Source organism: Trematomus bernacchii, unplaced genomic scaffold (assembly GCF_902827165.1).
Source record: "Trematomus bernacchii unplaced genomic scaffold, fTreBer1.1, whole genome shotgun sequence".
NCBI lineage: Eukaryota > Metazoa > Chordata > Actinopteri > Perciformes > Nototheniidae > Trematomus > Trematomus bernacchii.
This window is the reverse complement of record NW_022988007.1, coordinates 3,513,610-3,528,728: the sequence shown is the minus strand read 5'-3', so window position 1 is coordinate 3,528,728 and position 15,119 is coordinate 3,513,610. Positions and strand designations below refer to the sequence as shown.

Here is a 15,119-nt window from a genome sequence, read left to right as displayed (position 1 = left end):
GCTCTTTCCCTTCTTACGTCCGATGGCCGAGCCCTGGCAGCCATGCAGGATGCGGCAAGATTCGGCCTTGACCACATGCCGGCTGTTGAGCCTACCATTGCTTCCCTCATAGTTTCCCCTGACGAAGCTCTGAGGTCAGAGGCCAGGTGCCCTCGACCCCAATGTCGGGTCACTGATGACTTGCTCACTAAGGCTTACGATACAGCGGCGCGCATGGGCCGTATAGGCAATTCCCTCTCTCACCTCATGCTCGCCCTCTCAGCTTCCCTGCAGCAGGATGCTCTCAGCGCTTCCTCTGCCAGCCTCAGTGACTCCTCATTACAAGCGTTCGCTCTGATGTCTAGAGAGCTTGGGCGCCTGATGTCCACTCTCGTCCAGACTCGTCGCCAGGTTTGGCTGGCACAGTCACCCTTATCAGAGACATGTAGGAGGACTCTCCGTGCTGTCCCAGTGGACCCGGGGGAGCTCTCAGCTCTTCGCAGAGACATGCCCCCCCCCCCCCCCCGGTAGGCCGAGAGCAGGGGTAGGCAAGTAAGTTTGGCCGTGGGCCAATTTTTTGCTGAGCCACAAGATGGCGGGCCAGAACATAATCGAAGCCTAATTCAAAGAATTGATTTTGGTAAGAGGGCGCAGTGCCCCTGTTCCCCGGTTCAGAAAAAACTCTGATATCGCTGATAACCCTCCCCATCAACACTCTGATGCGCAGTCAGATCCGCTGATTGGTTCACTGATGATATAGGTGCCCAATCCAGAGCCTCTGGATAGACCCGCCCAAAGGGAGGCTCGTCGTCTCTAGCCCCATTTCAGTCCCATGTTAAAAGTCAGGGCTATTATCTGTATTTTAACAGACTTCTCTTTTAAATTGAGGTGTATTTATTGTTCTCTTCAAAGTTTATTCTTCTCTGAAATGTTAGGGAGGATGGTCCTCCCTTTCTTCAATGGACGAGCCTCCACTGAGTGAGTTATTAACTAGGTAGCAGTGTTATTTAACATACTTTTATTCTGATAAGTATTGTCAAGTTCTCTGGGTTTTTGGCATTTATTTGAGTGTTTGCCCACATTTGAGAGGCTTGAGGGGCAACAGAGGACGCATGGACAACTGGAATCCTTTTTCCTTTTCTTTATTTCAACTTTTCATGGACACATTAGGATTCTTTCAGGTTGAAAACCTTTAAAAAATGCAAAATAAATAGATTACAGCATGTTTTGCTTTGCAATTTATTTAATATATTATAACCTAAATTAATCAGTAACCAAGTATTTTACTCAAACTCAATGTATTTAATAGTTTGACCTGGTTCCCCACAACCACACATTTGCCATATGTGACCCGCTCTATCGAAATCAGTCGGAAGTCGCAACGGCTCATTTCAAAATAAACGTGGATTTGCGTAAAAAAATAGTTTTTCGGGGTTCGGGTGTTTTGTTTGATTTTAACTAAACAAAGTCTTGGCTTTCAGAATATGAAACTTTTATTTCCAAAATCACACGATAAATACATTTTTGAAGCTTCTAAAGGGAAGATGACACCTCTCACTCGCCACTCTGCTCTTCCGCAGCGCCGCTTCCCCTCCCTCCGGCTGATATTATGAATGTAAGCGTATAGTAATCATAGATAACACGGCAGGGTCCGTTACAGATTGATTCATCTGATTTCAAATAAACAAAGTATTGGCTTTCAGAATATAAAACTTGTTTCGGCAAATTCAGATGATAAATACAACTTTGAAGCTTGTAACGGCATAATTACAAGCGGAGAACGGAGTAATTTAACGTCACAGCAGGCATAACAACAGCCGGTTTTTCTCGTGAGTGTTTTCCCCGGGAAACAAACACAATACACACAAACGCAAAAATACACAAACACACATACACACACACACACTCGCAAGCTTCCCCCAGACCAGTAATCCAAAGCAGTAATGTCACTCTCCAAAGGTCTAAAGAGGACTGGACAGTGAACTATGCGTTCATCCTACCTGGTTTCATCAATGCAAAGCCGTTGTGTCTTATCTGCAATGAAGTTGTGGCTGCTTGCAAAGAATACAATATTAAGCGGCACCACGAGACGAAGCATGACACCTTCAAAGTGGCCTTTCCACCCAAGACAGAGGCACGAAAACGCAAGATTGAAGCACTGACAGCAGGTTATGCGCACAGCAGCAGGATCCTGGTGCGAGGCCTCACAGCCCAACAGAAAGTGACAACTGCGTCCCTAAAGGCGTCGTGGGTGCTCGCAAAGCACAACCGGCCATTCACTGACGCAGAGGTTTTCAAGGAGGTGATGGTGACCGCTTTGGAGGAACTGGCCACCGACAAGTCCATGGATGGTGTCATTGCGTCAGTGAAACAGGTGTCCCTCTCTGCGAGGTCCGCTATACGCCGCATAGAAGCACTGTCGGACGCTGTGCAGGGGGTAATCATCAAGGGTCTCAGTCAAGCCAATTACTTTTCCTTAGCCATTGACGAGAGCACTGACAGTACAGATGTAGCCCAGTTGTGCGTCTATGTTAGATATTTTTGATGGAAAGGAGTTCAGGGAAGAGCTGCTGTCTCTTATTCCATTAGAAGGGCACACCACTGGGGACGTTATATTTACGAAACTGGAAGAGTTGTTTAGGCTGCATTCATTGTCATTTGAGAGGGTTAACCTAATCGTGACAGACGGGGCTCCTGCTATGGTGGGAAAGCACAGAGGTCTGGTAAGCAGGTTGAAGGAGCACGCCCCCCAAATGCATGGACTGCACTGTCTCATCCATCGTCCTTTGCGCCAAACTCAGTGGTGAGCTAAAGGAAGTTATGGACAAAGTGATGCGTGTCATTAATTTTGTCAGGGGTACATCAAGCACCCAGCATCGGCTTTTCCGACAACTTGTGGCTGAGTCAGAAGAGGCCACCCACGATGACCTGCTGCTTCACAATGAAGTGCGCTGGTTGAGCAAAGGGAAAGCGTTCGACCGCTTCTGTGCACTACTGGATGAGATCAAGGCGTTTCTTAGATTGAGCAAGATTAGGGCAGCAGCTGACCACCTTGCCCTTCTGGGAGACGAAAAGTTCATGTCCAATGTAGCATTTTTAGCGGATATATTTGGCCACCTAAACCAGCTTAACCTGCAGCTACAGGGGAGAGGCAAAACCATAGTGGACATGGTTGAAAAGCTTGAATCCTTCACGAGGAAGCTGGAGTTGTTCGAGTCCGACATATCCACTGGCAGGCTCCTCCATTTCAGTACACTAAAATCACAGGCACTGGGACAAGTGACAGAGCTTATGGTGGACTTCATCAAGCAGCTGCGGGTCAACTTCACGACTACTCCATCCCAAAAGACATCATTGCCTTTGTACGCGATCCTCTCACAGTCCGACCAAGTGGAGACTTCACCTCCCAGGCGAAACAAATGATCCCCTCCTTAGACGAGGCTGCATTAGAAATGGAGCTAATTGATTTTCAAACAAGCTCCCTGGTCAGCGATGCGCTCAGAAGTGCGGAGTCTGTCAGTGCATTTTGGGTGGCAAGCTCAGAGGAGTATAGCACGATCAAGAGACTCACATTTATGTGCTCACAATGTTCCCTTCCACCTATACATGAGAGTCGTCCTTTTCTTCAATGAATGCGATAAAGACGCACGAGAGGAATCGATTGACGCATAAAAACCTTGAGAACTGCCTGCGGATTAAAGTGACGTCCATATCACCAGATTTCCAAAAAATAGCGACCGATGGGACATGTCAGTTTTCACATTAAGTGAGTACCAAGCCTGTCGTAATTGTATTTAATAGCCTAATAATATTGTAATTATTATCCCTAATGTAGCGTGTTTGCTCTGTCGTTTCAGGAGCATATGCACCACCACTCCTCGCCCTCCATGATCAAGCGGTTTCTCCAATTTTGTTGTCAATGTTTTGACTGAACTTTGTTACTGTTCACATATAAGTAAACATTACGTTTGAATGATTTAGTGAGCTGGTGTTATTTTTTTCAAACCACACACCGAATGTTGGCGATTTCAGCACCACGCGCTGTCCACCTATTGATCCACTATCAGCGTCAATGCACGTGCTGTATGTCATTCATTCTCGACATGGATAAAAGTACAATAAGCATTCTTCAGGTGTAGGTAGATTCTCTATTCGGACATTATAGCCTATATGTGCGACTTTCGGTCCGATGTTGTAAAGAAAACAAAAAGAAATCTCAAAATATTTTTTTATTTTTTATTCTCAAAATTACGGGCCAAATATTATTGCTGGCGGGCCAACAATGGCCTGTTGCCGACCCATGGCCTAGAGGTTCTGCCTCCCATCAACCGGCTCACCCCGGTGCCCACCATGGGCCTCAGCGTCCCACGAGGGGGCCGGCCCACTACCAGCGCGGTCCTGTAAACTCGCCCCCAAGGCAGCCTCGGCATCCGGTGCCTAACCGTCGCCCCCCCAGAGCCTCCAGAGGCCGGGGGGCAAGGTACTGAGGGTCTGGGGCCGGCTGTCAGTTATTTCTCCCAGCAGCAGCTCAACTACTGGGTAGTTCAAGCTTCAGACCCCTGGGTGGTTTCCACCTTAACCCAAGGGTACAAGCTTCAGTTCCGACGCCGGCCCCCAGTCTTCAGCCGGGTCAAAATGACCACCATAAGCGACCTGGCAAAATAAATCGCCCTAAACCAGGAGCTGTCAGTCCTCCTTGCCAAGGGTGCAATCGAGCCTGTGGACCCCATCTCACAGCCCGGGGGCTTCTACTCAAACCACTTCCTGGTAAGGAAGAAAGGCGGTGGACTTTGCCCAATCTTCAATCTGAGGAGACTCAACAAGTTCCTAAAGATTTTACCTTTCCATATGCTGAGCACAGCGGACGTTCTTCGTACCGTTGCCAGGGGGGAATGGTTCACGTCCGTCGACTTGAAGGACGCTTATTTTCATGTGCCTATTGTGCCTCATCACAGGCAGTTTCTTCGCTTTGCCTTCAGAGGCCGTCATTTCCAGTTCAGGGTGCTCCCATTTGGACTCTCCCTCTCCCCAAGGGTGTTCACCAGGTGTGTCGCGGCGGCCCTCTCGCCCCTGCAGTCTCAGGGTATGAAGATTCTGCCATACTTAGACGACTGGTTGATCTGTGCACCATCCCGGTTGCAGACGACCCAGGACACGGCTCTCCTTCTCTCTCATGTCGCCCGGCTAGGCCTCAAGGTGAACATGGAGAAGAGTTGTCTGAACCCCTCTCAGAGCCTAACCTTCATTGCTGTGGCTCTGGACACAATCACTATGCGGGCCTGTCCATCTGCTCAGCGCCTGGACGACATCCTCCAGCTTCTTCCCCTCTTCAAAAGGGGCAGGTCTCTGGCATATATTATTTTTCTCCGCCTCTTGGGCAAGCTGACAGCTGGCCAGGGTGTCTTCTCTATGCCTATCCACCCCTTCCTCTGATCCTACCAACACTCCTCAGAGTGCTTCATCAGGGCCACAGGCTTCTTCTGGTGGCCCCCTTCTGGCCAGCCAGGACTTGGTTGCCCTTGGTGCTGGATGCCCTATGCTCGCCTCCCTTTGAACCCTTGTCACAGGCAGAACTGAGGTGGCTCTCAGCTAAGACTGCTTTCCTTCTTGCCATCACCTCAGCAAAGCGTGTAAGCGAGCTTCAGGCCTTGTCCGTGAACAGCTCGTGTCTGAGGTGGAACTCAGATGGCTCAGGTGTCACCTTATGGCCGAATACAGTGTTCCTCCCTAAGGTGCTGGCACGCTCTCATTTTAATCGGCCTATCCAGCTGGCACGGTTTGACCCCCCATCAGGAGAGGGGGAAGAGAGGTCAAGACTCCTATGCCCGGTGCGGGCCCTTAGAGCTTATGTCCAGACTACCGCAGGCATACGTCAGTCTGAACAGCTCTTTCTGTGTTACGGTGGTCCTAGAAGGGGCTGTGCGCTCTCAAAACAGCGCTTGTCCCACTGGATCGTGGACGTCATTGCCCAGGCATACAAGGCGAATGACCGTCCCTTGCCACCCAGAGTAAAGTGCCACTTTACCAGGAGTGTCTCCATGTCATGGGCGACCTTGAGAGGTGTGCCCCTGGAGGACATATGTGCTGCGGCCACATGGGCATCCCCGAGCACATTCGCCAGATACTACTAATAATTGTATATGATACGTTTTATAATAATTGATCATTAAAGTGTTCTCAAAGCTGGTAAAGGTGCAGCTAGTTTGAATGACTTTGTATACTACAGAGTAGCTTGTGAATTTACTCCAGGTGGAACTAAAGTCTGATTTAACACTTGATTATATTTCACATCATTCATCCACATCTGTAAAGTAACTAAAGGTATTAAATACATGTAGTGGAGTCAAAGTACACCATTTACCTCTGACTTGTGTTTACTGCCAACCTAAAAGTACCTCAAAAATAGTAATCAATAATATATTGAAAAGTTATTTGGCTGATTGTTTTATATTGGCTCAGCCAGGTTATATGGGATGCCCAGTCTACGTACAGATGGGTCACTCATTTTGAAATATTAAACTTAGTTTTCTTTTCTAACATTTTTAATTTTTCATCCTCATGTAGAATGCTATTATGAAACACACATTTGGTTGTTTATAGCATAAAGAACATCTGATTTAATGTGAGGTAGGGAAATAATCATTTGAGTATAAGTATGTGTATATAAATATGTAATTTACAACAGCTGTAAGATGCTTGAAAAGCTTGAAAATGCACCTTGAAAATGCTTGAAAAGTGCTTGAATTTGACTTTGGAAAAGGTGTAAGAACCCTGCATGTTACTTTACTTTTTTTATTTATTTATTATTATTAGCTTGTTTAGGATTATTATTGTGAGAAGTCTTGAGGTTTGGATTGCAAAATGTTGTTGATTGTCATTACTCTTTTTTTCTTGAACTAATCAACCCTTTATGGGCTGTATTTTAAGAACAGAATATATAAAGGAGAGCTTACTAGCTAGAGACACAATCTGCTAAATAAAGCCACAGGTTTGATAAAATTGTTTCCTTATTATTGAAACCTTAGTAATTAGGGATGCTCCGATCGATCGGTCACCGATCGAGATCGGCCGATACTCACTCTCTACCGATCGATCGGTGCTCTCTAAACATGCCGATCGCGAGAGCCGATCAAATAATGTAAAATACATGACACTTTTCTCTGTACGCGGCAAAACAAGCTCGCCAAAATGGCTTCACCGGTCTGGCATTATTTTAAGGTGTCCGAAAAAGACAGTAAAATAGCGGTATGCAACGTGTGTGTGAAGCAGAAATCCTGCAGCTCCGCCCGCTGTGACGGACCGGTGAGCGGAGCAACACACAAGAGTTAGACCTAACACACTTAGCTATTTTATCTACCTCTGGAACAAGCTAAACTAGTTATACATATGTTTATTCTTCACTGTCGGGTCGCTCATTACTGGATCAGTGAGCTGCATGAGATACTGACAGGCTGTCAGGAGAGGGGGGGGGGGGGGAGGGAGAGAGGAAAAGAGAGCGCTCGCTAATTTCTCCCGTGGTATTATCCAAAGTGAATGTAAAGTTGAATAATGTACATCATTTGAATGTAATAATTAAGTTGATTGTTGTTTGTGGAAGCTCCAGTGAATGAGCCCCATGAACTGAGTTTTAAACATCACTTTAAATGGAAGATTTAAAGTGATGTTTAAATCTTCCATTTAGGCCCCGCCCACTCGATCGGATCGGCGATCGGTATCGGCCGATACTGATTCTGGCGATCGGCGATCGGCCCCAAAATTGGCGATCGGAGCATCCCTATTAGTAATGAATATTTGTGATATCATACTTAGGACATGTTTTAGTTTGTCTTTTCTTTATGTTTGGATGGGATGTAATTGAAAGAACTCTCTAAGTCACTCTGAAAGCTGATACAGTGGAAAGTAACCACTCGATGAATGAGTAAAATAACTAGTTACTTTACAGACGTATTTTGACAAGCATGGCAGACACTAGTGTATTTTCTCATCAAATGATGTCTGTTAATGCAGAAAAATAAATAATTGGAATTTTCAAAGGTTTTCCTTACAATTGTGTTCTTTGTGTGTGTTTTTACAGAGGACAAAATGTGGGACCAGAACCAGGAAGAGGATAAGAAGCCATTACCCCAACAGATGTTATGCAATGACAAGGGTTGCTACAGTAATCCCAGAGCACAGGAGGCGGAGAGGAGCGCTGCAGCACCAGAGCTGCCTGCTTTCTTCAGCCTGGCAGCCCTTGCTGAGGTAGCAGCCATGGAAAATGTTCACAGGTAGATACCGTTTGGACTTCTTTTTCTCACTGTGGAATGTTCTAACATATCCTGGAGTCATTAGTCAATAGTAGGGATGTAACGATATATCGAATATCGCGGTAAATAAATGTCTCAATACCGTCGTGAGACTGACAAAATCTACCGCAATTTAAAAAAAAAAAAAATTATAAAAAACACATTTTTTTTTTTTTAAACCTTTATTTAACCAGGTGGTCCCATTGTAGTGTTGCACGGTGTACCGATACTTGAAAGGTACCGCGATACCCTGCCGTTCAAAACGTTACGATTCCTCCGTTTCATTAGTATCTGTACTTTAAGAATGATGGGGAAAAGTACTCCGGTGAGAAAGCGCTGTTTTAGTAAGAGCCGTGTGTGTTCAGCGCTCTGCAGCCGTGCCTGCAGTCCCTCCCCTCTCTCAAGCACGCTCTAAGTGCCTCCCCTCTCTCGTGCACGCACTAGCTGCCAGAGTATGTGAGAAAACGAGAAGCATGGCTGCAAGTGGGAGTGCAACTGCCACTGCGCCTCGGCTTGTTGACAAAAAAGACGCCAGAAGCGAAATTTGGAAGTATTTGAGCTATATCTCTGACAGTGAGGGCAAGCCTACGGACACCACGAGGCCTGTCTGTAAGAAATGTTTTAGATCCCTGCAAACCAAGGGAGCCAACACATCAAACTTGGCTAAGCACCTCGCCGACCGGCATCCAGAGCTGTTTAAAGAATTTAAAGACAGACAGGTTAGCGAATGTGATAGATAACATAATTACATCATGCTCGAGCCCATGCCCTCAAATCTAAGTCAAACAAGTGTAATTGATTTTGTGACAAACGAACGTTTTCGTAGTTTGACGAGGCAATTAATGGCAATGATAACTGTCTAATATGGCTATCTTTTTAGCTAACTTACCAATGTGGCTAACATCTGCAATGTACATTTTGTCAATAATTATTTATATTACTGTACAATAGTACAGTAATATAAATAATTAACATGTTAACATGTTAATAAAATATAAAGTTAACCATCAAAGAAATCACATAAACTCAAGTATAAAGAAGAGACCATGTTGTAAGAAAACACTTAACAGATAAACTACAATTTTATTGATCATGAAAATAATAAAAGAAAAGTATCGAAAAAGAATCGGAATCGCAATTCTTGACTTAGTATCTGTATCGAAACCAAAATGTTGGTATCGTGACAACACTATCCCATTGAGATCATCGATCTCTTTTTCAAGAGAGACCTGTCCAACATGGCAGCAATTAGGTTACAACATGAACATAAAACAACAGATAACACAAAAGGACATCGTATTTACAGGGCTACATTTACATACCTAGAGACATTGACAAGTACCAACAGTATATGTATATCTCGCCCTGTCAATAAGCCAAGAGAGACAATGCACAGTTTTACCCACTGCTGTCACCCATGGACAAAGCATATCTCTCTGTCCCAGCAACATCAGTACCAAGCAAGAGAGTTTTTTCCACAGCAGGGGATATTGTAAACGCCCGAACATCCCAGCTTTTACCTGGAAATGTGGGCATGCTCATATTCTTAAAAACCTGTCTGATGATGCTGAGTGAGTGAGTTAGTGAGTTTGAGTTGAGTTACTTGAAAAATTAAAGTGAAACTTGATTTGTTTTATTGCAGGGTCTGATTATTATATTGTTGACACTTTAAAATACTACTAAAATACAAATCAGATTTATTATTCAATAAAGAAAAAAAGATTGAAGTAAAAAAAAAAAAGGCAAAAAAAAATGTCACAATTGTTTTTCTTCTTTATTTTTCAATATCGCGATAAATATCGTACCGTGGACTTTTTATCGCGATATTATCGTACCGTGAGTTTTTGGTATCGTTACATCCCTAGTCAATAGTGTGCTTTTATCGCATCGCTCCCTGTGAGCCCATACATGATAATGTCAACCAAAAGAAGATGTTCTAGGCTGTAGAAATACTTAGTGACAATATTTTGCTGATAGTTCGTTTTCCTGTTTAGGACATGATTTTGTGGATTGTCTTCACCTGTAGGTGAATGTTATTATCTAACTAAATGCCTTTGCTCCTGATGTCATGTCCCATGTCATCCTTTACATTAGACCAGATGCAGGAAACTACTCATAAGAACATATTTGTTGTGTGATTAAAGAGAAGTTGTCGCAGACACAGATGTATTCATACTGACTCACCAGTCATGTGCAGTCTGATCTTAATGTGAGGTTTGGAGTAAAAATACGCAAAAGTAAAAAAAAAGCCAATCCTGATCATCTGTTGTTCTCCTATAGTAGCACCCATCACAATTGAGACACTGCACTTTAACTCAGTTGGTAAAGCACTTTTAAGTAAAGCCTTGTATATTTTCCCGATGCACAAAGTCTTCAGTCTCCTTTTTTGACCTTTTCAGAGGCCAGAGAGGCTTGGCTGAGAACCAGAAGAAAGAGCTTAGCCAGACTCCAGTCCTCATCTCCTGCGCCGACCAGTGAAGCGTTCTGCTGTGAGGAGAAGCCACAACATGGCTCTGGCAGTGGTGGTAACCCTACACTGCAGGGAGACTTAATGAGGGAAGCTTTGGACAAACTCCACCTTACCCTTGTGTTGAATTTGCTTGAGCTTGGGTTTTAGTGGGTAAAAAGCGCTCTCCTACTCCCTGTTCCTCGCTATCTCAGTGTTTTCCCCAAATGCCTTCCTTTGGCTTGAGGGAGGGTGCCTTTCTGAACTTCTCCAACCCCCTTAGATACTCTGTTTGGCCCTGTGGAGGAACCAAGCTGTCCCCCATTGCATGGCTTCCCTTATAGAGATGGTTGTCATGGGTTTATTGTATACCGTTTTGTCCAATAGAGGCTCTTTTTAAGGTCAAGTATTGCGATTTTAAACAATTGCATTTTATTAGGTAGGGCAAAAAACCCAACACTGCATTCCTTTTATAGACAAACACAGCTTTCTGTCACCTTTTTACCTCACACACATGCCTACTGAAGAGTTCCCTCCACCTCTGGTAGAATACCTCTGTATTTGAACAGTTCTTATCCCTCCCATTCCTTCCAGCTTCAACCCAAAATGACTGTAACCAGGGTAAATGATCATGGTGGATCGACTTTTATTACCAACTACTTGCTTAGTGTTTTCCTGTGGTACACTTATCTGGTGTATTCAAACTACAAAGAAATCATGGTTGAGTATTTGTATGTAAGATATGATGCTACTGTAAAACAGTATGTGGTAGCTATGATTAATCATGTTAGACTGAATGTGTAAGAGTAAACCTGTTCTTACCTTTGCTTCTGAACTAGAGCTGACTATAGCTGAGGGTGTTTGTTTGTCCTGCTTATCCTGTAGTCGTAGGTTCGCAGTGTCCCTTTCAGGCTTCTGAGACAGTAGCTCAGCTTCAAAACTTCTTTTTGTGATAGGGGGGGTGTGTGAAAGTGATCCAAATATAGCCTTAACCCTCCCACCTCGACCCTCCCACCCAGACCTAGAACCAGCTTTCTGCTCAATGCCATTACAGTCCTGAAGTCAGTGAAAACATTTTTCTTTGAATATATCTTTTTTTTTTTTATTGAATAGTGAAAAGCAGTTTTATCGATAGATCTTATTGCAGTTTGCGTAGCAATTAGAAAGGTTAATTCATGTGTGTATTGAGTTGTAGCTGAAGTTTGGGTTGCTCTTGAAAGGGTTACACATGCCTTGTCTCCACCAGTTGCAGTGTTCTTAGCTCTTGGTAGTGTCTTCTGTGTCCTCAGGCATGGCTAAAGCCAGCCACAAACCCCATCATAAAACTTCACCAGTTTGCTAGTTTGTTGGAATATTTGTTTCATGCAATTGTTTTATACTACATGTCTCATATAATGAGCTATTTGGAAAAAACACAATACAGAGATGAAATGTTATTTGTTTTATGATTCTTTGTGGAAAAAAAGATAGTAAAAATCAGACCATGCTATGTTTCTTAAAGAGCTAATGGAGACAAGGCATTTGATAACAGTTTCCTCTTTCTCTGTCCTATCAGCCTTTTGAGATTGCTTTGCCAAGTAATGGTCTACTCAGAGGTCCAATATAATCAATGTTTTGATTTTTAGAAGTATTTATATTGAGATGCAACTTGTGTGTTTATTTTTGGCTTTGTTTTGTTAGTGTTTAGTCAAAATCATTCCATTTCCACGCCTCTGTCTTGGACATACTTTGGTTTACAGTTAATCAGCTGTAGTAGTGACGAGGATGAGGATGAATGCAGTACCTCTGCAGGGGCGTTGTCTTCCCAAGGGTTGCTGCCACACAGAGGGTAACTGCCCAGCAATACTCCTCAGCTTCTGAACCCCAGCCTTTTGTTCCTCTGCGTAGATCAATACTTAATCTATCACATTTTAGATCCACATTTATGACTTTTATAGCGCTTTGTTTTCTATTTAATTGTTCTTCTGTTGAAGTGTTTCTAATGCTCTTTTAACTAGGTTCTCTTTGTGCTTTTTCCTCTGAGGTAAAGTTTACTGGATTAAGAATGTTGTCAAAAAGATCAAGTTCATAGACTATGAATGCATCTATGCTTACCTGCTAAGCAAACAGGCACTGAGATCAAATGCACGCTCTCCAGACAATGAGTTGTCTTTTCTCCTCTGGAGGTGTGTATTTGACTGCATCACCATTTCTTGGATATGGTTTAAGGTTGTGTTCAAGGTACTGTCAGAATCTTAATGACAGGCAAACAAAAAAGAAATGAATGGGATTTCGAGAACTTGAAATAGAGCATGTTTGCTATATCAACACATTGTTACTAATAGTTGTTGGTAATAACGTTCTGTAGGCCCTTGCGTGCAAATAGTACAGTACATGCAACAAATCTACAATTCCTCACTAAATTTGTTCCTAATAACCTAACAAACTAACTGCAAATATGTTCCAGTTAAGCTGAAGGGAATCACTTTTTGCTTTACGATAATCTTACTAATGAAATGGTATATCTATTTTTTCAGATATGAGAAAAAAGTTACATTAAGGATGATTGCATCCAAGCAGTAAACTGTATAGTTCTTCCACTGATGGACATCAGTGTAATTCTTTGCAAAGACAAAGAAATTGTCTTCCCCCAAGAAAGAGATATATTTGCTTATAGCAAGTGAGTTTATTAACATTTGCCAAAGAAAAGGGAAATGTCAATTCAATGGAAATCCTGTCTTAATTAAGAAAGCTGTCATAGCAGTTGTGCTGCATTTCCTATGTGTGTAAATCTTCAGGTAACAATATCAGCACAATTCATCCTGTGTATCTAATGGGACTTTGGTGGTGTGGAGCCCAGAGTCGGAACGAAGTGCAACAAAAGGGCACTGCTCAATGCCTCTTTTAATACACAGTACTTGCACCTTAGGACCCAAACCAAAACGATCATGGTCTTTGAAGAAAAAAAGTAATTCTTACTCACTCTATGTAAATTATGCATTTTAACTATATGCGAAAGTCCAGTCAATAACAAATCCATACATCAATAAGGAGCCATAATACTGTCATTTCCCATCCCCTCACTTTTTCTATCCAGAAAAATGCTTCGATAAAGTTGATATTCCTATATTAGTTACCTAAATGACTACAATACCCTTTTGTGCTAGTACTGTCTACTTGAATGTAATCATTTTGTACCTGTATTTTTCTAATTCAGTCTTGATTGTACTGTATGTATGCTATAATGGTATACTGTTCCTTAGGTGCATAGTTCCACAACTAACAGTTCTCATGACAGGATAGCTGCTGTGCTGCGAACTCATTGGAAATGTATGGAGGTGTTTAAGTCCAAAGGACTTACTGTACCATGTGAGCATCGATGAGACTGACAACCGAATTATTCTTTAAGAGTGGTGGGACAAAAGCTTTCCCTGCTTTGCTACTTCCTTTTCCTTTGCAGTAAAGTGAAAGCTTGATCAGGACAGTTTATTAAACAAGGACGCTCCTGCAATCACATAGAACTATTGAATGCTTGAGTTTCAACTTATTTATTTCTGTTCCTTTTTATAGGTTTAGTTGAATAAAAAACAATGAAATATACAACTGAATATGCATCTATTTATACCTAAACATGTATAAGATGATCAACCATTTACTGGAATGTAGATCATGGCTTCCTTTTATCCTTTGTTTTTAGAGTTGAAGAGGTTTTGCCAGATCTTTGTAAGTCTCTTTCCACTGATTTGTACAACATGTGCTTGATCTAATTTATGCTACTGGTAATCATCATCACCGATGAGTTGTTTCTTCTTAATTGTTACAGCCCAGTGGTTAAATGCAGCCTTGCCTTACTGGAACCCAAGCTTAGTGAGGGATCCCCCCCTCCCCTCCCCTCCCCTCCCCTCCCCACAACTCCTATGTCATTACACTGTTTGCTGATGCAACTATTATTCCTTTTACACTTTCTGCTGACACAACTATTACTTGTTGAACACCTATTAAAATGACCTCTGTTGCATCTGTGTGAAAATATTGGTTGTTAATGCTGCTTTGTTAAAAGAAAAAACATTGTTAGTCTCAATGAGTAACGATGTGCACCTCAACTTAAACATGGACACGGGTCATTCATTCCTCACAGGGTTTTGTTGTAGTGTACATTGAGGCCTTGAATGGTAGAACATAATAGATATGTAGATATAGATTTGTTTCAATTAATGCATCATTTAGTTACAAATATGTGATATATCTGAACAACAAAGTAGTCAAAAATGATTTTATTCATTTATTGGAAACATTTTCATGATCGCTTTTTTCGTTTAATACATTTTAAGAATGGCGTTTATCTTTTTTGAGAATGAGTTCTTATTTTATTTTATTTATTTGGGTCTACAACAGATGATACAAATGTATATGTCAGTAAATGTGTACTA

At 42.7% G+C, this 15,119-nt stretch overlaps 1 protein-coding gene across 5 annotated transcripts in view; it reads left to right on the top strand.

Moving 5' to 3' along the window:
* Positions 1-14,721, top strand: part of LOC117472157 (HMG box transcription factor BBX) — a 35,018-nt gene extending 20,297 nt beyond the window's left edge. For all 5 annotated transcript variants that reach the window (XM_034117301.1, XM_034117299.1, XM_034117298.1 and 2 more), the window contains 2 exons: positions 8,054-8,246; positions 10,664-14,721. In XM_034117301.1, coding sequence (XP_033973192.1) covers positions 8,054-8,246; positions 10,664-10,742 — 272 coding nt within the window. In that variant the 3' untranslated portion in view covers positions 10,743-14,721. The remainder of the gene's footprint in view (positions 1-8,053; positions 8,247-10,663) is intronic.
* Positions 14,722-15,119: the final 398 nt, after the last annotated feature.